A 24,317-nucleotide genomic window follows, 5' to 3' on the forward strand; every position below is an offset into this window, starting at 1 on the left:
ACATTACACAAGGGCTTCATACACTGGGAAATATAGAAGTTTATGTATGTATGTATTATTATTACTATTATTATTATTAGCAGCAGTAGTAGTAGTATTTTAAATGTTTAAAACGGCATTTTGTAAAGATAAGGATTTCTGCATGCAGTTTGGAGTTTCTTTTAATAATTAACAGTAATCTTTGTTTTTAACTCTTTTTCTTTAATGTTTTGTTTTTTCTTAATTAAAAACAATTAATTAATTAATTAATTGCCAAGGTTAACAACAAACCCAGGAGTATCAGTGTCATCCAGGGCTTGAGTTCCATTAAAAATGAGCTTCACACTCCACTAACTTTATAATACTATTTTCTGGAAAGTTTTTTTCACATGTTTCCCACATTTTATATGCAACAGTTCACATAAAATGTATTTATGGCCATGGTGTTTGCCACATTAGTGTCATGTCACCTAACTATGTTTCTTGGTCAATACAGGAGGGCTGTCTGCTGAAAAGACCAGGTGTTACCCCAAGGCAGGCTGTGTCTAAGGTCATTCTACAGATCTAGAGAGCAAATCCCACCTGAGGGGCCTCATTTTACTCTGGATGCTGCTTTCTGGGATTGCCAATCATTAGCTTAATACCTATCAACTTACAGAAATGCCCCAATTTCCTTGTCTCCAGTGGATTCCTGTCCTGATGGACACTTGAATAATATGCAAAGTTCGGTGATGCCACAACGAAATGAGCATTTTCAGCACATACACACAATTGACTTGTCACGTTGATATATTTTTTTATTATAATAATATGTAAAGCTTAGGCTGTATTAGTCATATGATGAGATGGTGAGGATTTTTCTAATTTTGTTCAGAGGTTTTATTCCAAAACTGTTGGAACTCTAATTCAGAAAGACTGAAAGTCTTGTTGAAACATGTGTGTACTTAAATCCCTGGGCTTTTTACATCACAAGAGGAAATCTTGTAAAATCTCTTTCTGCCAAAACAGACAGGACAATCTGGGTTTGAGACAACCCCCAACATATAGCAGGACTGGGGCACAATAAGCTCAAACCTGTTTAGCAGGTGTGTTCATTAGACGACAGGGTAGTTTCATCACTTCTGAAAGAAGGCAAGTCAGTGCCAAACACTAATGCAGTGCCTGGGTTTCCTCCCTCCTGTTGCAACAAGACAAGGCAAGCTGACCCGAGGCAAGAGTAAAGCTTGCACAGGAAAGACGTGACAAATTAACAGCATTACACATGCAGGCAAAACTTTAACTTTCCTTAACTTAAGGCAAGGTGAATTTGGCTTCTCCTTGTCTTTTTGTTTTTTTCTCTGTGCATGGCTAGTCATGTATGTACTGCCAGTTACTATCCAAGTCGTTTAATGAACCGAGTTACTCTGGGTTCTCCAAAAGCCATGGCCCATGGCTACAATGACTTATTGGAAAACAGACGCCAATTTTAAATACATACCTAAAAGTATTCGTTCCATCAAAATGCAGCTTCTGACAGGGCTGAAAACGACTGTGTGTACCCTGTGAAAGTAAAGACTGAGTTTTGGTAACGTATTAGAATGTTCATAACATATGCACAACTTTACAGAAGGATTTCTTAGGTGCACACATATTCACTTCCTGCTGTGCTTGTTTTTAAATCACAGATCGTATTCTATCGTTTCCAGACACCATTTCAGACATTGTATATAGAAGCAGGCTACCATGGTGTGTGTGTGTGTGTGTGTGTGTGCACTGCGATTGATTCTTTATTAAGGCTGACTGAACCCACACAATTTATTAAGGCTGACTTTATTATTTTTTATCTTTATTATTTTTATTATTTATTATTTATTTATCTTTATTAAGGCTGACTGAACCCACACAAACTGATATGATTACCAGACAATGTCTGGTAATCATATCAGTTCAGATGCTGTGAAGTCATGAGAAAAAATACTTTAATAATGTTCAGAGCCAAATGATTTTGTTGTTTGGTTACTGAGGTTAAAGATTAGGTTAGGGTCACGGATAACTATATTGTTTCACTGTGGTAATGTGGTTGATGGAAATCCCTATAAAGATAACATGAGTGTGTGAGTGTAAATGACTGTCAAGTGAGTAATAATTCCAGCAGTACGTTGCACTTACTCCACTGGCTCTACAGGGTCAGGGTCCCTCCCTCTTTAGTTTACACAACCACAAGACTGTCATGTCACATACATGAAGACAGACAGTTATACACTCCCAGAAAACCTGTTGTGATTAGATCAGCATATCATCATGATGTGCAAAGAGCCTTATTTCCCAGAATGTCATGATGATATAATAAAAAAAATAGGAATTACTGCACTTTTTAGAAATATTTTTTCTATTATCACATTACACAGCATAAGCAAAAGTACATCAATTTACAACTTTGATCGTGTAACATTGTGCTCTATTTATATTATATATATATATACACGCAAACAAATACTTTTCTGAAAATAAATCATCTCAAAGTACAAAAATAAGATCTGTACTAATTAGGGGGCAAACTACACATGAAATTATTTTCAGCCTATTAGACTCAAGCAAATGTAAATATTGTTTATAATATTGCTATATGGCTAATGTTATTTTACTACTCTCTAGTTATAGATTTTATTCTAAAGTCTGAAAAGACTCTCTATCCAAAAGCTACGTTGACCAGCAATACTGCTTGTTTGATTTGGTGTAAGTCAAAACAATAAAGTGCTTGTGAGGGAGGTTCAGAAGGGCCAGCCCACCAGCGGCAGGCAGAGAGAGAAGTGCATTCTGGGAGCTGTAGTCAGTAGCGTCTGTGAGAGCCGGAGCGGCTGTCGGCTGAGCCCACGCGGTATCGGCGCAGGGTGACACCCAACGCCTCACCTGTCTGGGGGGACTGGTTCTGCCAGGAGCCACAGAGACAGTGTGAGAAGGTAGAGAGTGATGTCCTGGCAGGCCAGTGGCAAGGTGAACACGGCGAGGTTACTCACATATGCGGCGTCCAGGGCAAACACACCCTTGAGTGCAGTGTTACCTGTAGCCACATCCTGCACATCTGTTCATTACAAGGAAAGCCATCCATCAATTCTACACTGTGCACACTAATGGCCACACTACTCAACTTTTATTGCTACTGTAATTAACCGGACCAAGTGGACAAAGGCTGTCCTGCCGGGCCCTGCTAATGCAGCGGCGAGAGATGGTGATGCGTACTCTGCAGGCGTTCGTTGAGCCGGTCCAGGGACTGCAGGAGTCTCTGCTCCTCCAGGGAGAGGGCGCTGAGGCCGAACGCCTTGCCCCACGGCTGCTGAACCGCGTTGGTCCTCTGGGGCTCAGCAGACGTGTCCAGGACTCCCTGTCCGCCGGTCTCCAGTACCACTGTCAGGGAGGAGGGGATGTGGGGAAACAAGGCGGTGAGGTAAACCCAATGATAATGCATGATGTAGCGTGTTGTGTATAAATATATAAATATGTTCTATTCATTACCTTTCTGAAAAGAACAGAAAAAAACAACAGAAACTCTGATCATTGTTTTAAATAAATGCTGTTAATACTGCCAATTATTAATATGCTGTCATCAGATACAATAGTATGGTTAGAAAGCTTTTCACACACCAGATTTCCAAACGCCAGAACTAAAGATTTATTGTAATCTATATCTGCACTGTGTGCTGTATATTGAATTAAATTCATAGTAATAAATGATACCTTCATCATGCAGTGTCTGGTCTGTTTTGTATCCACTTACGAGCTCTGTAGCCTGTAGGATCAAAAACATTAATGAGAAATTAAAAGTAACAGTCACAAACATTACATGAAGTGCTTAATCCAAATGAACAACCTTGTGGTTAGGAGATTAAATACAATCCAAATGAACAACCTTGTGGTTAGGAGATTAAATACAAACAGTCAAACTCTAAATTAATGGTAATACTATAATGGATTATAATCAGGTTGCTAGTCCCAAAGGACCCTTGAGTCACCCTTTCTTTCTATCTCAGCACACCAGAATTACCTCAATACTAAAAAAATAGCTTTAGACTTTCAACTAACACACCCTGAACACAACCTGCACATCCAGAATAGATCAAACATGCGGACTGGATTGGGATTCACTGCTCTTGTTAATGAGGCTTTCTTGATGGGGGATACACGTGTACCTGGAAGATCTGAGCGCTCCCTGCTGGCCTGTTAGTGTAGGATATATATATGCACAAATGTGTGAGTACCTGGTGAAAACACTGGGATTTGGGCCCTGGTGTTGCAGCATAGATCCTGCCATGATCAACATGGGTTCTGCTCTTTATCATATTATTCTCTACAGTTGGTCTCTTCACTGGACTCCTCGCTGCTTGGCAGGATGCAAAAATGGAAACAACGCAGTATTTAGGCATTTATCAGACCATGAAAAGACCCTTTCACCAAGAAAACGCAAGGCCAGCCTACCGTGTAGAACAGGTAGTACATACAATTTGCCATGTAAGTCCAAAATGATCATTTCACAATGAATGTCATAAACAGATGTTTTGGGTGTCTCTGAGTGGTTTGAACCTTTGGCTCCTTACTGTTTGAAGGGTTGAGAAAAACGCCCCCGATTCTTGTGACTGCTTTGACGCCGTTGATAGCAACATGGGACAAACTGGCATGGGCTTGAGGAGAAGCAGACAATGAGCTGTTAGTCAGGAAGCTTCGAGTCTCACCTAAGATGATTTAAAGAGAAGGATACAGAAGGAGAGAGATAAGAAGATAGATAGATAGATAGAGAGAGAGAGAGAGAGAGAGAGAGAGAGAGAGAGAGAGAGATAAAGGGGGACAGACAAGGAGAGGAAGCCAAAGTGATTTTAGGGAAAGGCCTAAAAAAAAACTTGCAACATTCACATTTGCTATATCTGCTATATGCTCTAACATAATTCAACAGTTCTTAAAGCCTAATATACCAATATAAAGATACCCAACATGAATAATGCTTCCACTATCATATGGATCCATTTCAGCAGAGCAGTAATCCCGTAAGTGGCGCAATGCTGTACAAGAGGCCAAAGCAAACAGACCCTACTGATTCAACCAAAAGGAACCTTTTCCAAAGACTACAAAATTACCCACAAAGAATCTCGAGTAAAGCTGCTGAACCTGCTGATGCACAAAGAGAGTCCAGTTCTGTCAAGGGACTCGTGTCTGACTATATGACAAGGTGCAATGAGAGCTGCATGTCTTATATTATGTTCCTGGCATGTGTAATATCTGAAGTGGAAAAAAGATTTTGCTCCAACAAGAGGTGAACATGTGCAATACTATTGTCTGGGTGTGTTATAATGGCAGTCGATTTTGTTGGACCGAAACTTTCAAGTATGTAAAGGTGCATGCTTTCATTTTTAGCCAAGTTCTTTTCAGGGTTCCTGAAGAATCGTTACAGAAACTGTCACGTAGTAAGTGGACGAGCTGGAATAGTAACACACCACAATCTGTGACATTTGACAATGGTAGTTGTAAGACTGACCTAAATAAACATGCCTGTGTGTTGTGAGGCAGGTTGGGGCTGTATTACCGTCTTTGCTGGCTAAGGCGCTACGAACTCCATGCCATAGCAGTGAGATCTCCTCATCTGTTGGCGTGCGATCCAAGCAGATGCTGTTCTCCCTATGCGGGGGCCCACTCTTGGCTCCGCCTCCCTTGGCATTTGCCTGGAAGAGGGTGTATACACCTTTGGCCACTGTCTCATACGTGTAGGCGTAGGAGGACGGCATTGTGGAAAACTGAGTGCCTCCCTCTGTGTGGAAGATTTGTCGTGGAGGTAGAGGCTGACTGTCTGGACTGTCCTTGCGAGCAACCTCCTCTGATGCCAGCCCTGATTTGCCGGCGGGGGGGTCTTCGCTATAGCCCATCCTGGCAATGTTTATGGGGGCCTTGTTTGAACTGTCTTCTGCCAGCTCAGATCGAGGAGGAGGTCGAGGTACCATGGTCAGCCCTTGGGCTCCAATCACATGACGTGCCTCGCTAGTCGACTGCGGCCTGATGACGGCGCCCCTCCTGGCCCGATAAATGTGGCTTGAGCGCACCCTCCGGGGAACTCGCGGCGGTGCTGCACGAGGGGCTGCTCTCTGGGGCCTGGACTCGGCCTGCTCCTGCCGCCCTCCCTCCTGAGATCCACCGTCTGACCAGGCCTGCCTGGTGCTGACTGGTCCATGTGAGGTCATACTGGTCTTTGGTGTGTGTGTGGGTACGTTTGCATAGGCGGACCAGTATAGTCCCTGTAGATGATCTCCTAAAGGCTGTTGAGGTGGAGGAAGTTGATTCTTGGTTGCTGGTGGCTTGTTTGAGTTTTTCTTCACTCTCTCTTCATCCTCTTCCTCATTGCTATTCACCTCATCGAACCAACGCAGTTTCTTCTTTGGTCCCTTGTTGCTGCCTGGATCTCGGACTTTTGCCCTGGCAAGCTCCATGCTGTCCCTGATAGACATGGCCACTTGTCTGGTGAAAACAAAATGGCCCGGCCTATAAGAAAACTTGACATTTCTTGCAACATACTTGGACTGTTTCTTAAGTATTCCTTTGAGGAAGCGCACGTCACCACTTCGGGGGGCTTGACGGGTGGCCACAGGCTCCGTTGGCATCTTCTCTGGCTCCTCTGTGGTACTGGAAGACTCGGGAATAGAGGCCTCGGTTACTTGACCATCACTGGATTCATCTCCTGGGACCAAAGAATCTCCTCTCTTCCACACTTTCACATTGCTCTGAAGTCTGGCTTCTCTCATGGGAATTATGGCTTCTCCATCTGGTTCACTCTTATGCGACTGGGAAGATCCATCAATTGCTACCTTCTGTAATGCTGGGTTCCTTTGAGCATTCTGGTCAGCAGCAATACTAGAAGAGACCCTGAATAAATCCTCCCTATTTCTGCATTTGCAGGCAGCGTCCGTCTCTGGTGGAGGTTTCACATGTTTTCCTTCCAGGGCTTTCATCAGAAGGGAAGGGTCTGACTCTTGAATCAGCCTGGAGAATTCCAGAGGTGTAGTGTCTGGTGTGGTCTGTGTTTTGCAGTGGGTGACCACAGCACCTTTGTCTCTTACAATATTCCCTTGAGCAGCCCGGCCATAACAAGAAGTCATATGTCCTGTGTTAGCAGCCAAGTTCTGGTAACAGCTGGGAGTAGCCTGCATGTTGTGGCCCTGGGACTGCTCCACCAGGCCACAATGCTCCACTGCATGCGTGAGATCCTGGATGCTCTGCTCCTCATCTGACGACTCATTTTTAAGCACAGATGATGGGGGACTAGAACTGGGGTTGCTCTGCTGACTTAACACCTTCTCCAGGAAGCTCCTTGGTGGAGGCGATGAGGGTCTCTTGGCTTCATGGACCTCTTGCACACCCAGAGAGGAACTAGAGCAGAAGGTGGGGTTGTCATTATGGACCTGCTGGACTACCTCTGGGACAGGCTCCAGGCTATCCAGGCTAGAAAGGCTTTCTGTACAGCTAAAGACAGCATCATGATGCTCCTGAAATCAGTGAAACAGGAGAGACAAATACTTTGAGACCAATAAAATATAACAAGAGCCAATGGTGTAGAGATGGGAAAACAACAGGTAGGTGGATCTTAGTTTATGAGGCTTTCCAGGAATCCCACTGGTTGATTTTAAAGGGAATAATATTTACAAATGTTCAGCAATAAATTCCATAAAAATTACTAGGCTTAAGCATAGAAGATACACAATTTCTTAGAAGTCTTGCCTCCTCCTTTCTAGGTAGGATTGTAGCAGCTATGTCCTGATCTGTTTAGAATTACAGGATTATGCACTGGCTTCGACTCAACATAGGTAGCATTCGAGTTTGAGAGAGAGGGAGACTATGTGTGTGAGAATTTTTTTGTGTTCATGTGTGAGTGTTTGTGTGGGTGTGTAGGTGTGAGTGTGAACGAGAGGGTGTGTGTGTGGGGGGGGAGTGTGAACGAGAGGGTGTGGGAGTGTGTGTGACCTAGTAAGTCAACTCATTTCAGAATGTTCTTAATACAAACCAAAACAAACTCACTCGTGTACTTTAAACACAAGCCCACACACCCTGAATACACACCCATAGACTTCCCATCAAACACCCACACAATAATTCATGAGTGGGAGTGCTATACTGAGAGATACTGGCACTGGTGTGCTGCGGTGGCACAAGGCCGAAGGCCATTAGACCACAGGTTCATTACTGATATTTATTATCAGATTATGCATTAGTGTCAAACTTGTTTCTTTGTGTCAGTGCCTTTTACCATGGCTGTTATATATGGCCATTTATGGGTTACAGGTGCATAAGGTGAAACAATACTTCAAGAGATTTAATGGGAGAGGTGCATCTTACTAAAATGTGGTCAGTGTGCCTGTATTATGAACTCAGAATACATCTCAGCTAATCACAAATGGAAAGTCAGACAAAATGTGAAAAATATTTCAGTAAGTTCATATTTCATCTTCATTAATATCCTTTTTAAATGATATATTTTTAGAAAGAAAATCAGACATGTACACTATAGTTGTCCTAAGCTGCATAACAGTAGTTACAATCGTACCTGTGGACGGGCCTGTTCAAGGTCCTTCACTGGAGGCTCGACTTTCTGCGGCTGGTTGAGGAAGTGCAGCTGGCTGCTCTTAAAGTCAACTAGGTTTCTCTCCTGCACGAGCTTGGCATAGGCCTCAGCCGCAGAAAGCGCTCGCGTGTTGCGAGAGCCGTTAGAGCCTCCTGGTGGCTTAAGTGAGGGACTGCCACCCCTGCGCAAAATAAAAGTAAAAAAAAAAAAAAAGACAGTAAATGTATTGAACAGTAAGAGAGCCAGTAGAGAATGAATCTTGGATTTGGTACATTCACTGTCAGGCAAACGAAAGGCATTTGTTTACAAAACATATAAATAGCAGTACAACAAGCAGTTTGATTTGTTTGAAAGACAAAACTTGCATGAACTAAACAGAATATGATATGGATTGAAGTAAACACACATCATTGCCTGGAATGGTAAAGTCACCTACCTGCTTAGGTTGGGGGCACTGGACAAGAATGAAGACTGATAAGCATATGAGCTCAGGGCCCCATGAATATGACTGAGTGCTTCATCTAAGTTGGTTGCTCCTTTACCAGAGGCTACGGCACAAACAATTTCATTCATATAAAACACCCATGAATTATAGCTAACTGTAATATTTATATGTATGATAAGTATATGAATTATATTATGAATACACAATGAGTGAATTACTGCACAGTTACAACAATCCAAGCTATAAAAGTCACCAAAGAGTAGGGTTAATTCTGACAGAGGGGTGTGGGTGTGCTGGCGTGGGCCAGAGTGGGCCAGGGGGGTCGGTCTTGAGGGTTTGATTGGCTGACCTGGCCTCCTCTTCTGTGAAGGAGGGAGATGTGCCCTCTGAAAGCGCTCTGTGGCCTCCTGTAACCTCTGCTTGCGCTGCTGAAGAATATTCTCCCGCAGTATCTCCTCCTGAACATCCCACTGCCTTCTCTTCTCCTCCTGAGCTCTGAGAGGGAGAGAGGGAGGAAAGAAAGAGTGTGATGGAGTGAGAGAAAGATATGAGGAGAGATTACCAGATAAAAGGAAAATGAAAGTAAAAACATCTAAATATGAAATGAGGGGGAAGGGCAAATGAAAGCTTGTTTCCACGGCCCATATCATGTCATTGTGTGAGCTGTCATTGTGTCAGTGAAGCTGAAGGAAACTGAAGCACTCTCCAAGCTGCCATTTCAACAGAATTAATTTGGTAATGGAACACCAATTAACACATTCCACAGCTGTATGAGACACAAAGCAAGTCAACTGAACTTGGGTGTTTGTGTAAATACAAAAGTGTCATGAAATCAAAAGTAATAGGAACAATCATATAGCTTTTACTGTAATGGTAATTCAAAATACCAGAGTACAGTGCACACACACACACACAAACACACACACACACACACACACACACACACACACACACACACACACACACACACACAAACATAAACACAAACACACAAATTTAGCACACCTGCACCCTCCTCCTTAAGGAACTGCTGTCCTTAAGGAGTCTTACATAGCAAGTCTTACAAACCTAACAGGATATTTATGGCTCAGTGTGGTCACTGATGTCTGTTATTATTGGTCACTTTAGTCTTAGTCCTTAGCTGATTAAGGGATCTATTTCAAATCCTAAATGACAACTAGTGTGTTGAGTAACAGTATCTGTGGCCGGAGTGCTAGGCTCTCTTTCATTGGTTTTTGGTGTAGTCACTGGATCAGAAACCTAAGCTGCTAGAGCAGGATAAGCTGTAGGTCACTCCCAACACTGTTTGTACCCTGCTGCTCGTCACAGGCTAACTTTGCATTTACTATCATTACTGTATTTCTTTATGCACGTATGTGTACATTTATTTTGTTTTTACAATTCTGACTCAACCATAACATTGTTGATCTCTGATATATTTGTTCAGATATTTTAAATTTGAACACTTATGGTCTAGATTATAATATAATACTCTGATATGAGTATTTACATCTCTAATTCTGCTGAAGCACAGTAAACCATGTAAGTGATGTATGATCTCACTTTCTGCGTTGATTTGTTTCCAAGGACAATTTGCGGGCACGAGCCCGACAGGACTTCTGTTCCTGCAACAGTAATCGCCTGTCATCTTCAACCTCTGCGTCCTGACCAGATTTAATGCTTCTGATGTGATGCCAGATTAAGGAAGTGAACATTTGAGAATTTCAAAAGAGCAATTTAAAATTAGGCCATAGCTTAAATAATTTCCAGGTAACCTAATTAAAGAGACTGAGAATAAATAAACAATATAGGGCTTTTCAAGCCCTATAATGAAAAGAACCATCACAAAACATTTAGGCTAATTGTTGTTACATACAAGCTAGGATTCATCCCTCATGTTGATCAAACATAGTGGACCTACTGCCACATCACATGTCAGACGTAATCTACCTTACATGACCTTATTATTAAAAGTAGCTACCAGGCTAATTTAGGTAGCTAGCTTTTCGATCCTTATTTTTATGTAGCCCTTTACACACAGGAGTTAGAAGCTCCCTTATATTTAGGGTGACACGGGCAGTGCCGCACACATCATGAAGGATACGAGTAGAAGAGATGATCCTTCAGGACCTCCATCCCCAAACTGAAGGAGTCGCTGAGCTTCCTTAGCTTTCGTCTCTCAACATCCCAGTCCTCGTCCAAAAAAGAAAAGTCGCGTCATGGTGATGTTCGAGGATCCTACCCGGACCGAATAACTAAAATAATAATAATAATAATTTCGTTTTCCTGATGTTAAAGTGACACGGCTGACACTGAGGTGGATCATCTGGCCTGGACTAGCAGCAGCAGCTCGCGAGGTGTTGCCATGGTAGCGGTGTGGCTAACCAGCCGTCCGGCAAACAGGTCGCGAGGACAAGCTAGCTAGGTACCAGCGAGCTAATACATTATTAAATACTTCCTACAGTCACCGGTTGCTTTCCCCCCTTATTTTACAGAGCACAAACGTACATTTCAGAACTCTGCCAACACTAGCTCTGTTTATTAACAACTGTTAATTACTTAGCAGAAAGCTTGGCATAAACGCATACCTTCAACACTTTGTCCATGTTGGCAACCACAGACGCGCTTCCTTGACAACGGAAATAAAGAACAATGTCGCATGGGGGCGCTGCAACACCAAAGACGAATTAAGTCGTGCACAGACGTTTAGCTTCAAGGGAAGTCTCTAAAACTGAAAGTAGTTGAACTTTGGTGTATGCTAAGGAAATAAACTACATACGTATACTGTATTACACAATAAATTAAACGTGCATTTTAAATTGTTTAGCATATGTGTTTAAATGTATGGTTGAGATGTACGATACTGGTCAGTGGGTGATAAACGTGGCTACAGGGTTGCCAACTTTTCAAGATCACTTTGAGTGAGATTTGAACCGGGGGGGGGGGGGGGCGGCGAACATAATGGCCACAAATCGCCGGTGGTTGTCGCCAGAGCGAACTAGTAACTCATTGAATCATAGATGTAGATCAGAGGTAAATAAACTAGATTTTTTTTCGGCGTGAGAAATCGGATGTGTGGTGTGTGAGCGTGTGAAGACAGTCAAATGCGTGTGTCTCACGCTCAATGCGTGAGAGTTGGCAACCCTGTGAAATTGTAATGGTATTTCGTTTCACAACAAATAGCTGTCTGACTGAACAGTTCGCTTACGCTTACAAATAAATTCACAAATAATACCGCGCAGCTACACAAACGTAATGTCAGGAGATACTGTAGCGACTACTACTACTCAGGGCGAGCACTTTAAGTGACACTGGGGAGACGGCGCCTGCGCGCGCCAGGGATACAGGAGGCTACTTGGCTACTTTTGAGTTGGGCTACCGCGGGAGTTACAAGTCAACGCTAAGAATCGATCGCAATAAAATACTTAATTTGTCTCCATTTTACACTCGCCACCCCCCCCCCCCCTCAACAATTTCATCTCGCCACCCATAACCCCACCCACCCACCCCCAAGATCAAATCTCACTCCATGTGATCTTGAAAAATGATCTTTTGGAAGGACCTGGCAACCCTGGGAAGTTTCCCTCCTCCGGATTTTTGGATTAAGCAGTTTCTGCCTCGGCTACCGAACCTTTTAACATTGTTACTGTTAAAAATGCACAAAAATAAATTTTGCTGCTGAATGTAACTACTAAAGTAACTTGTAATCTAACGTAGTTACTTTTAAAATCAAGTAATCAGCAACGTACTAACTAAAAGGAGTAATCAGTAATCAGTAATCGGATTCCATTTTCAAGGTAACTAATATATATATATATTGTAGCGTCGGGCCAATGGGGGGTGCCGGAGGGTGACACCATTACCCATGAGCCCTTGCGGCCCCGGCCCTGTTGTGTTTAATTATGCGATGTTTATGTTTGTATAGTGTTTTTAATGATTATTTATTGTGTTTTATTAGTTAAGTCACCCCGGTCCATCCTTTTGTGTACCTGTGCATTATCTTAGTTTCCCCTCCATGTATGTGTAACGTTGCCGTCGTCATGACCTCCCCCTGTGTTTCATGTGCAAGGGGCACCTCATTTAGGCCTCGAGTTATACTGATTGTGCCTGTGAGTGCCAGTTTTATTACAAAGAACAATAAAACCTCTGTTCTGTTTGGAGAATGGACTTCTCTGCAACTTCTTTCTACCACACCACGCCACAACTGGTGTCAGAAGTGGCTCTCCGTGATGAAATATTCCACCTTTCCGGAGAGCTCGAACGGCTTGAAGCAGGGCTGAGAGAGAAGCGAAGGAACGGCAGGAAATCGGTCAGACATCATCTTGACGGGCCAAGCGACATCGTACCACCGTCCCTCGGACGCAGAACAACACCCGCCGGGACGCGCCACACGCGCGACGAGATGTTACCACCACCCGCTGGGACGGACGCAGAACAACACCCGCCGGGACGCGCCACACGCGCGACGAGATGTTACCACCACCCGCTGGGACGCGCCACACGCGCGACGAGATGCTACCACCACCCGCTGGGACGCGCCACACGCGCGACGAGATGTTACCACCGCCCGCTGGGACGCGCCACATGTGCGATGAGATGTTACCACCACCCGCCGGGACGCGCCACGAGACGTTACCTCCCGCCGCCACGCGTACATCGGCAACGGAAGCGACGACCGGCCCGACACGCCGGCTCAGCCTGCCTGGCTATGACGGCGAAGCGGATTGGGCAGCGTTCGAGGCTCAGCTCGATGCCGTCGCCAACTACGAAAGCTGGTCGGACGCTGAGACGGCGGTTCAACTGTGCCTGGTGCTACGGGGACCTGCGCTCAGGGTTCTAGTCGGGCTCCCAGCGGAGGATAGGAACGCGCTGACGCCACTCAAAGCGGCACTGAGGAGCAGGTTCGGGCGGCAACCGGACGAGTCGACGGCGAAGCAGCTCTTGGCGGGACGTCGCCGTGCTCGGGGAGAAGGCCTGAGAGTGTTGGCGTCGGAGCTGGCACTGTTGGTTCGCCTGGCCTACCCCCTGTTCCCACGCGAGGCCCAACGGCAGTTAGAACTAGATTTTTTTCTGGGCGCGGTGGAGCCGGCTGAGCTGAGGAGACACGTCCGCCCGTACAACCCGACCACTCTCGACGCTGCCGTGGACGAGGCCGTCAGGGCAGAACAAATCTTCACCGGTGACTGCCTTAACAGGATGCCCCGTCAGACCCGCCCACACGACCGCCAAGCAAGCCACCGACTGGTCTGCTGGAATTGCGGGGCTCACGGCCACAAAGCCAGCCAGTGCAACGGCTCGGGAAACGAGCAAGGAGCCGCCCGGTGAGGGGCGCGGCGACTCCGGTTCTCACTGGCCACCCCTCTTTCGTTGTTTCGAGAATCGCCGGACAACGTGACTGGCATATTTCATGTAAGTTTGGCGATATCTCTGTTACCGCTCTGATTGACACGGGCGACGCAAAACCTGTCCGCCTGAGACCGCATCGCCTCCCTTTAACCAAGCGTGTGGCAGCCGAACGCCAAATCCGCGAAATGGCAGCGGCCGGCGTAATTGAGCCTTCAAATAGTTCATGGTCTGCCCCCGTGGTCCTAGCCAAGAAGAAGGACGGTTCATGGCGGTTTTGCGTCGACTACCGACGTTTAAATGCTGTGACTAAACTCGACTCTTACCCGATGCCGCGAGTAGACGACACACTCGAGCGGTTAGCTGGCTCAGACTGGTTCAGCTCCCTGGACCTGCGTAGCGGGTACTGGCAGGTCCCGTTGGACGAGTCAGCGAAGGAGAAGACTGCGTTTTCGATCGGTGCAGGTCTTTGGCACTTCAAGGTCCTCCCCTTCGGGCTCTGTAACGCGCCGGCCACTTTCGAGCGGTTAATGGAGCGAGTGTTGTCTGGGGTTCCGAGCAGTAAATGTGTGGTGTATTTGGATGACGTGCTGGTCCATGCTACGGGCTTCGAGTCTGCGCTGGCCAACCTAGAGTTGGTACTGGGCTTAGTGAAGGAGGCCAATCTGTCCCTCAACCCGGCTAAATGTAACCTCCTTCAGCGTCGCATTAATTTTCTCGGGCATGTGGTCAGCGGAGAGGGCATAGCCACTGATCCCGGCAAGACGGCCGCGGTCCGTGAATGGCCCACTCCGCGTACGGTGCGACAAGTTCGTAGTTTCCTCGGGCTCGCGTCATACTACCGCCGTTTTGTAAAGGGCTTCGCGGACATTGCTGCCCCCCTTCACCACCTGACAAGGGGTGGCGGAACGAGATTTAGCTGGCCTGACGACGCCGATTGTGCTTTCCGTACACTAAAGCAGAGACTGTGCAGTGCGCCTGTTCTGGCCTATCCTTCCCCCACTGAGCGCTTTATTGTCGACACTGATGCAAGCGACCACGGGTTGGGTGCTGTACTGTCACAGGTCCAAGAGGGCTCAGAGCGCGCAATAGCATACTTCAGCCGCCGCCTGGACAAAGCTGAGAAAAATTATTGTGTGACACGGCGCGAGCTGTTAGCAGTGGTTGAAGGGCTTTGGCATTTCCGACCTTACGTGTACGGCGTACCTTTTCTGCTGAGGACAGACCATGCTTCACTGCAATGGCTGTTGAACTTCCGGGAGCCTGAGGGCCAGCTAGCGAGATGGTTAGCCAGGCTACAAGAGTTTAACTTTGTGGTAGAGCACAGACCGGGCAGAATCCACGGGAATGCTGACGCACTGTCTCGCCGGCCGTGCGCTTCCCACGATTGCAAGCACTGCCAGCGCGCTGAGGGAAAGGCAGAAACTGTCGGTGTATGTGCAGCGGTGGGCCGGACTGCTGTTGCCCCTCCTGTGTCACCCTGTATCTCCACTGCGGAGCTGGCTGCGGCTCAGAGGGCCGACCCGGAACTGGCATGGGCGCTGGACGCTTTGGAGGCGGCCGTCGTGCCGGACTGGGATGACGTGGTACGACGGGGACCCGTAGCTAAGGCGTTGCGATCCAACTGGGACAGCCTGAGAATCGCTGGGGGCGTCCTGCACAGAACTTGGGAGGACCCGAGCACTGGGAGCCGCTTAACTCAAACTGTAGTACCGCAGGGCCTACGTGACACTGTTCTGCAGGCTGTCCACGGTCTGCCAGGCTCAGGCCACTTTGGCATCACAAAAACTCTTCACAGACTGAGACAGAGATTCTGGTGGCCGGGCTGCAGAGCTGGAGTTGAACTGTTTGTCCATTGTTGTGACACGTGCGCTGCCAAGAAGGGACCGGCGAGAGTCTCACGTGCGCCCCTCCACCCCATGCAATCCGGCTGCCCCATGGAGAGGGTGGCAGTGGATGTACTGGGGCCGTTTCCAGTGACTGAGTCGGGCAACCGCTACGTGCTTGTGGCCATGGACTACTTCACGAAATGGCCCGAGGCGTATGCGGTGCCCGACCAAAGCGCCGTTACTACAGCAGAGACCCTGCTCCATGAGTTTTTCTGTCGCTTCGGCGTCCCAGAGGTCCTACATAGCGACCAAGGCCGAAACTTTGAGTCGGACGTCATGACCGAGGTTTGCCGCCTGCTGGGGGTGCACAGGACTCGAACAACTCCTCTTCATCCACAGGGTGATGGCCTGGTCGAGCGGTTCAATCGAACCCTGGCTACTCAACTGGCCATGGCTACACAGGAGAACCAGCGTGACTGGGACAAACAACTGCCTCTCGTCCTGTTGGCGTGCCGCTCCGCCTTACAGGAGACTACTGGTTTCACCCCCGCCATGCTTATGTTCGGCCGTGAACTGCGATCACCTGTGGACCTGGCATTTGGGGCACCTCCCACTGATGATGTTAATGTTGAACCTGGCCCTGTGTTCGTTTCTAGGCTGCGGACAAGACTACTCGACGTCCACATGCGAGCCAGGGGTAGCCAGGCGGGGGCCGGACTGCGCCAGAAACGCGCCTATGACATGCGCTGCTACGGCGGGCCCCTGCCCGTGCACTCTGAGGTTTGGCTGTACAATCCCCGTCGAAAGAAGGGACTGTGCCCCAAGCTGCAGTCCGCATGGGTGGGGCCTTGCACTGTGCTCGCGCGTGTCAGTGACGTGGTCTACCGGATCCGCTGGGGCCGGCGGCGCCTCGTGGTGCACCGCGACCGCCTTGCCCCGTACCGGCCTAAGGTGCAGGGTGCTGGACGCTGCCCGGACTCTTCACCGCCTGTCTCCCCGGTTATTGGTCCTGCTACTTCCCCTGTGGCCGGTCCGGCCAGGCCACAGCGCACGCGGAGGCTACCGCGGCGCCTGCAGGACTGTGTGACATAGATTGTTCTGTGAACTGCATTGTTAACATTCTCATGCCGAGTTATGGACTGTTCTTTCTATGTGTGTACATGTATATATATATATATATATATATATATATATATATATATATATATATATATATACGCATTTTTAATTGTGTCTGTAACTATTGATTGCCTTATTTACTGTTCTCCCTCTGTTTGTTATGCCAAGTCTGTTATGTGCCAGGTGGTTATTGTGCATTGTGGTGATGCCTAATCTTTTTGATGCCACCTTGACAACGTTACCGTACTGCTGTGCTCATGTTCAACGCCGGGAGTCGTTATGTTAATGCCTTGTACACGACATGCGTATGTCTTGAGTTGTACTGCCCTTGCTGTTTTTTTCTTTCCTCCAGGATTGTATTTGCGCTTCACGTGCGCGTTGAGTAGGATCTGCCTCATCCGGCTGTAATTGTGTGTTTGATGCCATGTTTCTGCCCTTCTACGCTACTGGACTGTCTTGTGTGTGGTCGCCGGGATGGCTGACCTCTTGGGGGGGGGCTGTGTAGCGTCGGGCCAATGGGGGGTGCCGGAGGGTGACACCATTACCCATGAGCCCTTGCGGCCCCGGCCCTGTTGTGTTTAATTATGCGATGTTTATGTTTGTATAGTGTTTTTAATGATTATTTATTGTGTTTTATTAGTTAAGTCACCCCGGTCCATCCTTTTGTGTACCTGTGCATTATCTTAGTTTCCCCTCCATGTATGTGTAACGTTGCCGTCGTCATGACCTCCCCCTGTGTTTCATGTGCAAGGGGCACCTCATTTAGGCCTCGAGTTATACTGATTGTGCCTGTGAGTGCCAGTTTTATTACAAAGAACAATAAAACCTCTGTTCTGTTTGGAGAATGGACTTCTCTGCAACTTCTTTCTACCACACCACGCCACAATATATTGAAAATGGAATCCGATTACTATATATATATATATATATATATATATATATATATATATATATATATATATATTAGTGGTGGGACTTTAACGCGTTAATTTCGATTAATTAATTACAGGAAAATTAACGCACTAAAAATATTAACGCATTTTAACGCATGAGACACTTTTGCACCGTGGAATGTTTCTCCGTGTACGAGTTCCAGACATACAGATTATATGGACGCACAATAAGATGAGCATGATGCAGATGACTGAAGAGGCTACGCTGGTGGATGGGAAATTTAAATATAAGAAACTTCCAGATGGAAGTACAAACAAAAATAGTGTTATTTGCACTTTATGTAGGAAGGAGTTCGCTTATCACAGGAGCACTTCCACCCTTCGTTACCACACCAACGCAAAACATGTTGGGGCTAACGCGCAGGTCAGTAATGATCACTTAGCCACTTAGCTGCTAATTGTATTCCTAGTACGATATGGTGAACAAACGTCCGTATTTTCCGGGACATGTCCGTATTTCACATCCTGTCCCGGGCGTCGCGGGTTTTTTTTAAGTGAGGAAATGTCCTGGGGTGAGTTTCCCAAAACGTTCTTAGCGCTAAGTACTTCGTAACCTCGTTCATACGTACGAGGTTAAGATGTACTTAGCGCTAAGAATGTTTTGGGAAACTCACCCCTGGTTTTTAAATTACCTTCATTGGACCATTAAGACTGGATTAAACTTTCGCGAGTGACCGTCGCGCGCGACTTTGCACGCGTTTATACGTGACGTGTCATATTATTTACAGTGTTGTTCGCTCTCTGTGGTCGAAGCTAAAGGCTTACAAGAAGCACTGCAAAATGTGTCAACTGATGCAAGTTAAGAACTGCCGTCCAGAAAGACAATGTCGAAGAAAATCCAGCAGCTGTATGATGAGGAAAGGGAAGTAAAACAGGTTATTGTGAAGAAACAAATGTGGCTCTGACTGGGGATCACTGGACCTCTGTTAGCAACAAGAATTATCTTGGTGTCTGTGACAGCTCATATTATAGATGATGAAGACCCAGTCATTTGCTTTGAGCATGCAGAAGACCACTTATGGCGCATTTCCACTAGGGCCTGCTTGGCGCGGTACGGTTTGATACGGGTCGATTCGCAACGGAACGGTACGGTCGCGTTGTGTTTCCATAGGCCCTTTTCACACTTCCGCATTTTTTCTTCCGGAAGCTCTCGTTGCAGGGTAAAGTTACTTCCGTTACACATTAAACAATGGCAGAGTCCAATAACAAAAGCTTTTGCAGTGCACCAGGGTGCTCGATCTCGAAGCAAAAACAGTCGTATCTCAGTTTCTACGGTTTTCCGGCTGACGACGAGCAGAAAAGAAAATGGGTTTGTGCAATTAGGGGGGATGAAGGGGAAAACTTTGTGATACGGAGCATCTTTGTAGCCAGCATTTCACTGCTGCAGACTACATAGCAGGAAGCTCGCGGCTAAAAGTTGGTGCTGTTCCCTGTTACTGTTCCCAGTACTGTTACTGTCCCCGGTACTGTTACTGTTCCCAGTACTGTTACTGTCCCCGGTACTGTTACTGTTCCTAGCCGGTTTCAGTGGAACAGTTGCTGTCCGCGTTTGAAAGATCAAGCTCTCGGCTGGGAGTACACGTACGTCCGCTAGCATCTAGCTGCGACCCGCTAGCATCTATCCCCGGTTCGCTAGCTTTTAGGCCCGGTTCGCTAGCTTTTAGCCCCGGTTCGCTAGCTTTTAGCCCCAGTTCGCTAGCTTCTAGCCGTGATCCGATAGCTTCTAGCCCCGGTTCGCTAGCTTCTAGCCGTGATCTGATATCTTCTAGCCGTGATCCGATAGCTTCTAGCCCCGGTTCGCTAGCTTCTAGACCCGGTTCGCTAGCTTCTAGACCCGATCCGATAGCTTCTAGACCCGATCCGATAGCTTCTAGCCCCGAGCCGATAGCTTCTAGTCCCGAGCCGATAGCTTCTAGCCCCGAGCCGATAGCTTCTAGCCCCGATCCGATAGCATCTAGCTAGAAAAGAGCAAGCTCTCGGCTGGCAGTACACCACGAACATCTACTAGTCGAGAGTTTGCTCTTTCAAATGCGGACAGCAACTGTTCCACTGAAACGGCTCTGAAACTAGTTGTGATCCGCTAGCATCCAGCTCTGCTCGGTAGCATCCAGCTCTGACCATCACTTTGCTGTCGACTACATTGGACACTGAATAAACAATAACACGTAATAACTTGGTGTGTGTCATGAACTTTATTGATACTGATGTAAACCAAACAATCAATAGCTGACGTCCCTTGGCTTGCTAAAGCCGGGCGTACACTGTACGATATTTTAAATCGTGTACTCAGCTCCAGCTCAAACTGTACGACTAAATCGCAGGGAGAGCTCGTGGAGCTGCTTCAACAGTGCGATACTCTCACGAGGAGCGATTTGAATTTCAAACATGTTTGATATTCTTGCGATGCTGCGATTTCTGATCGGGAGTTGGTCGTGAGTTACCTGTGTAAACTATACGATGCACGACACACGATTGAGCCGAAACTCGGCCCGATCGCAAAAATAGTCGCACGAGTGAAAAATCGGCTGAAAATGGGCCAAAAATCGCAGTGTACGCCCAGCCTAACCTAGCTAGATATTGTTAACTAAAGCTGGGCGTACACTGTGCGATTTGTGGCCCATTTTCAGCCGATTTTTCACTCGTGCGACTATTTTTTGATCGGGCCGAGTTTCGGCTCAATCGCGTGTCGTGCATCGTATAGTTTACACAGGTAAACGAGGAGATAAGTAGGTAGATTAGTAAGTAAGCTAGGAAATTACCATATTTTTGGGTAAGGAAGTGCAGTACTGTTATTATTGAATTGTTGGATAGGAAATTATCAATCCAATGACAACACTAGTGTGCATATCCACAAACGTGTGACCAACAGGTCTGTTTTGAATGAGTGTCACATGGTTCAGTAGATTAATGAACAAGGAGCAGTCTATTTATTGTCGTTTTTTTAAATTTCATTTAAGTTGGTGATCTTCCTTGCCTTTTTTGTGCTTCAACTTCTCTTCAGTACATCAGCGTAGCGTGTTTGTTGATGCAGAAGGAAATAATTAGAAACAACAGACCAATCTACTGCTTCACAAAGCTTTATTTGTACCAAGATATCTTAGGAGACCCCACACATACAATGCATGTATATGCTCCCCACCCTAAGAGGTAGAGATCTGAAAATAACTGCTGCACTCCAAGCTTATATGCCGCTTCTTCTCCCATCTGCCTGCTCTTTCAGTAATCTTTGCTTCCATAGATGTTCCATAGAACCATTGAAAACCATTTCATATCAAGTTGATCATATCAATATAAACTTTACTACTAAGTATAATTAAAATATATTGTTGCCAAGTTTGCTGCTAAGCAAAGATGATTTTCATGACACATCTCACAGATCCTTGAAAAAGTTGAGGCAAGTCTACTAAACACAGAGTTTCTCATGGGTGGCCTCATGGGCCGCGTCACAGGTGGGGTCCCGGGCGGGGTCACAGGCGGGGTCCCGGGCGGCGTCACGGGCGGGGTCCCGGGTGGCGTCCCGGGTGGCGTCACGGGCGGGGTCCCGGGCGGCATCACGGGCGGGGTCCCGGGCGGTGTCACAGGCGGGGTCCCGGGTGGCGTCACAGGCGTGGCTACCTTGGGATCACGGGCGCCGGCCTCGGGAACACGGGCGCCGGCCTCAGGAACACGGGCGCCAGCCTCGGGAACACGGGCGCCGGCCTCGGGAACACGGGCGCCGGCCTCGGGAACACGGGCGCCGGCCTCGGGAACACGGGCGCCGGCCTCGGGAACACAGGCGCCTGCCTCGGGAACACGAGCGCCAGCCTCGGGAACACGTGCGGCGCCCACAGGAACATTGGGGGTATCCTCTGGCGTTGGACACGGGTAGATGCGTCACCGGCGCCTCCGTGATCGGCGACTGCGCGACGGGCGGCGAGACGGGCAGCGGCGTCCTGGGGGGCCGGCGCTGCATCCTGGGGGGCCGGCACGGCATCCTGGGGAGCCCTTCTTAGCTGAGGAACAGAAAGGTTTGTACTTTTACCAAATCTATCACGCATATACAGGTGATTACACTTAATCACACAAAAAGCTAAAGACATATTCCCCATAAAATTACCTGTCTCCACCCCTGACGTAAAACAGCATCATGAACACTTTCGACATGAAAGCCAGTGCCGCTTACTTCATGATAGTCATTTTGGATAAATCATTTACACATTCTATTTTGCAACAACCTGGGGTGGGTTTCCCGAAACGTTCGTAGCGCTAAGTACTTTGTAACCTCGTATGAAACGTACGAGGTTAAGAAGTACTTAGAGCTACGAACGTTTCGGGAAACCCACCCCTGAATTGTAATTAGACCTACTATAAATAGTTAAAATGTAACCGAGGAGCTAGGAATTAAGGTACCATCTCAAAGAAACTTGAACTTACGCTCATCAGTTCTCTCACGGTCCAATTGATTGCGTATATCGCATGAAACATTGCGCTGCAATTATCAAAAACGTCGTCTGTCGTTTTAAACACAGCGGCCGCTCCTTTTATAGTCACTTTAACTGTGACGTCACCAGTGTTGTTAGTAACGCGTTACTTAGTAACCAGAGACCGTGTGGAGTGGACTGGACGACACGAGTGAAAAGTGAAGCCTCGTGTGTCAGCTGTCCTCTAGTGACTGGCTGCAGGACAACTTTTAACCCCGCCCATTCCCATGTAATGCCCGGTTCGCACTACACGACTGGTTGTGCTGTAATCGTGAGTCTTTCAGTTGTTGTGGCTTTCACACTACATGACTGATCGGCGACGCGGGCTCACGGAGACTATCAGTCGCCGACTGGGCTAGATATTAAACATGCTAGATATCTGCCGGTCGTCCGCGATGAGTCGGCGACGGCTCGGCGAGCGTCTTTCAGCAGTTCACACTACACGACTGAGCAAGCGACGAGTGATTGCCGATTTGCCTCCGACCACAGTTTCTGTAGGCGATCTACAAAAAAAAACTTTCGGCTACTGTCGACGACTGAAAAATCTGCCCTAAAATCGTGTAGTGTGAACCGGGCAAAAGTGAACGGGCTGGACGAAAAAGTTTGACTTTTTATTACACGTAAAATACGTTTCTTGAGCAATTATATGTTGTCAATTCTATAACACCCCTTTGCGTTAGTATCTCTCCCAGTGTTTTCTCTACGATAAACAGATTTTATAGAAGTTATTAAGTGTTACTTAAAGGGGTGTGGCGATAAGGTGATTGACAGTTAATAATAGCTGCGTTGATTGACATCTAATACCAGACGCTCAAACGTGAACGCGCTCAACAGACAGCAGTATTAAAACCTTTTACCTTTGTTTATTTTGTAAAACGTCAAAAGTGTCTTTATACCGAACCTCAATGTCTTGTTCTGCAGTAAATTGTTGTAACAGACCATTTGGGTCAAGTTCTTTGCAGTTCATTCGGTAAGTAGCTCAGTTAGATATTTGACTAGCTAGCCAGATGTTTAAATAAACATTTAAAACTTTAAATAGTCACTTGGACATTTTTTTCAACATTACTTAATCACATTTAAAATAGTTTTATTAGATGCAGCACTATATAACAACAAAAGATGCCTTAATTGTCAAATTTGATCAAGCCAGTCCAAAGATATTCAAATTTAAATCGGCCCTATTTTTAATGCAATTAACGTAAAACAAAAGGAAATCTTGTGATCAAGAAATGTGCTCTAGTTTTAGCATGTGGCTAGTTTTTCTTTTCCGTGTCCGCCGTGATCATCGGACCAACACGTTGTCTTAAAAAACTACCTTAAACTGTACATACTGGGATAAAACGTAAGGAAACAATAAACAAGAATATATTGTAACAGTCCACTTATGTACTTATGTAAACGCGAAGTTAAATTTCAAGCAGGCTCAAAAAGAAACAGCGCGAAATGCGAATTCTTCTAACGGGATGAGAGAAAGCGGACATTCAATTACGCCATATTACCAAAACTCTGGGAAGAAGCTCCTGGGATGAAAACAGCGATTTATTACGGCGCGCTTGATCACTGACCTCGCTTAGACGGCGCGACCGGAGAAAAATCCGGTCATCATCATGCGGAGAA

The 24,317-nt window shown here is 46.7% G+C and overlaps 2 protein-coding genes across 2 annotated transcripts; one reads left to right on the forward strand and one right to left on the reverse strand.

The window, feature by feature from the left end:
* Nucleotides 1-2,406: 2,406 nt before the first annotated feature.
* On the reverse strand, nt 2,407-11,585 carry cep126 (centrosomal protein 126). The gene is made up of 12 exons (XM_076990423.1): nt 11,101-11,585; nt 10,560-10,679; nt 9,346-9,491; nt 8,988-9,099; nt 8,534-8,732; nt 5,531-7,478; nt 4,551-4,685; nt 4,215-4,333; nt 3,694-3,745; nt 3,199-3,363; nt 2,976-3,040; nt 2,407-2,887 (listed from the first exon to the last, which is right to left on the reverse strand). The coding sequence occupies exons 1-12, from the start codon at nt 11,130-11,132 to the stop codon at nt 2,789-2,791; spliced, it is 3,192 nt and encodes a 1,063-aa protein (XP_076846538.1). The 5' UTR covers nt 11,133-11,585; the 3' UTR covers nt 2,407-2,788.
* A 1,881-nt stretch (nt 11,586-13,466) lies between these two features.
* On the forward strand, nt 13,467-16,841 carry LOC143508651 (uncharacterized). Its single transcript, XM_076997314.1, has 2 exons — nt 13,467-14,405; nt 16,825-16,841. Exon 1 carries the CDS (start codon nt 13,467-13,469, stop codon nt 14,319-14,321), a length of 855 nt encoding a protein of 284 aa, XP_076853429.1. The 3' UTR covers nt 14,322-14,405; nt 16,825-16,841.
* Nucleotides 16,842-24,317: the final 7,476 nt, after the last annotated feature.

The sequence above is a fragment of the Brachyhypopomus gauderio genome, chromosome 2, assembly GCF_052324685.1.
Source record: "Brachyhypopomus gauderio isolate BG-103 chromosome 2, BGAUD_0.2, whole genome shotgun sequence".
NCBI classification, from domain to species: Eukaryota; Metazoa; Chordata; class Actinopteri; order Gymnotiformes; family Hypopomidae; genus Brachyhypopomus; species Brachyhypopomus gauderio.

Excerpts from the sequence above, each read along its gene's own strand:
- cep126 (XM_076990423.1), bottom strand. The coding sequence starts at position 11,132 with ATGGAGGTCCTGAAGGATCATCTCTTCTACTC. Across the intron at positions 10,680-11,100 it reads AAGGATCATCTCTTCTACTC|AAGCATTAAATCTGGTCAGG; the intron begins GTATCCTTCATG and ends GCATCACATCAG. Across the intron at positions 7,479-8,533 it reads TTGAACAGGCCCGTCCACAG|GAGCATCATGATGCTGTCTT; the intron begins GTACGATTGTAA and ends CACTGATTTCAG.
- LOC143508651 (XM_076997314.1), top strand. The coding sequence starts at position 13,467 with ATGTTACCACCACCCGCTGGGACGCGCCACACGCGCGACGAGATGCTA.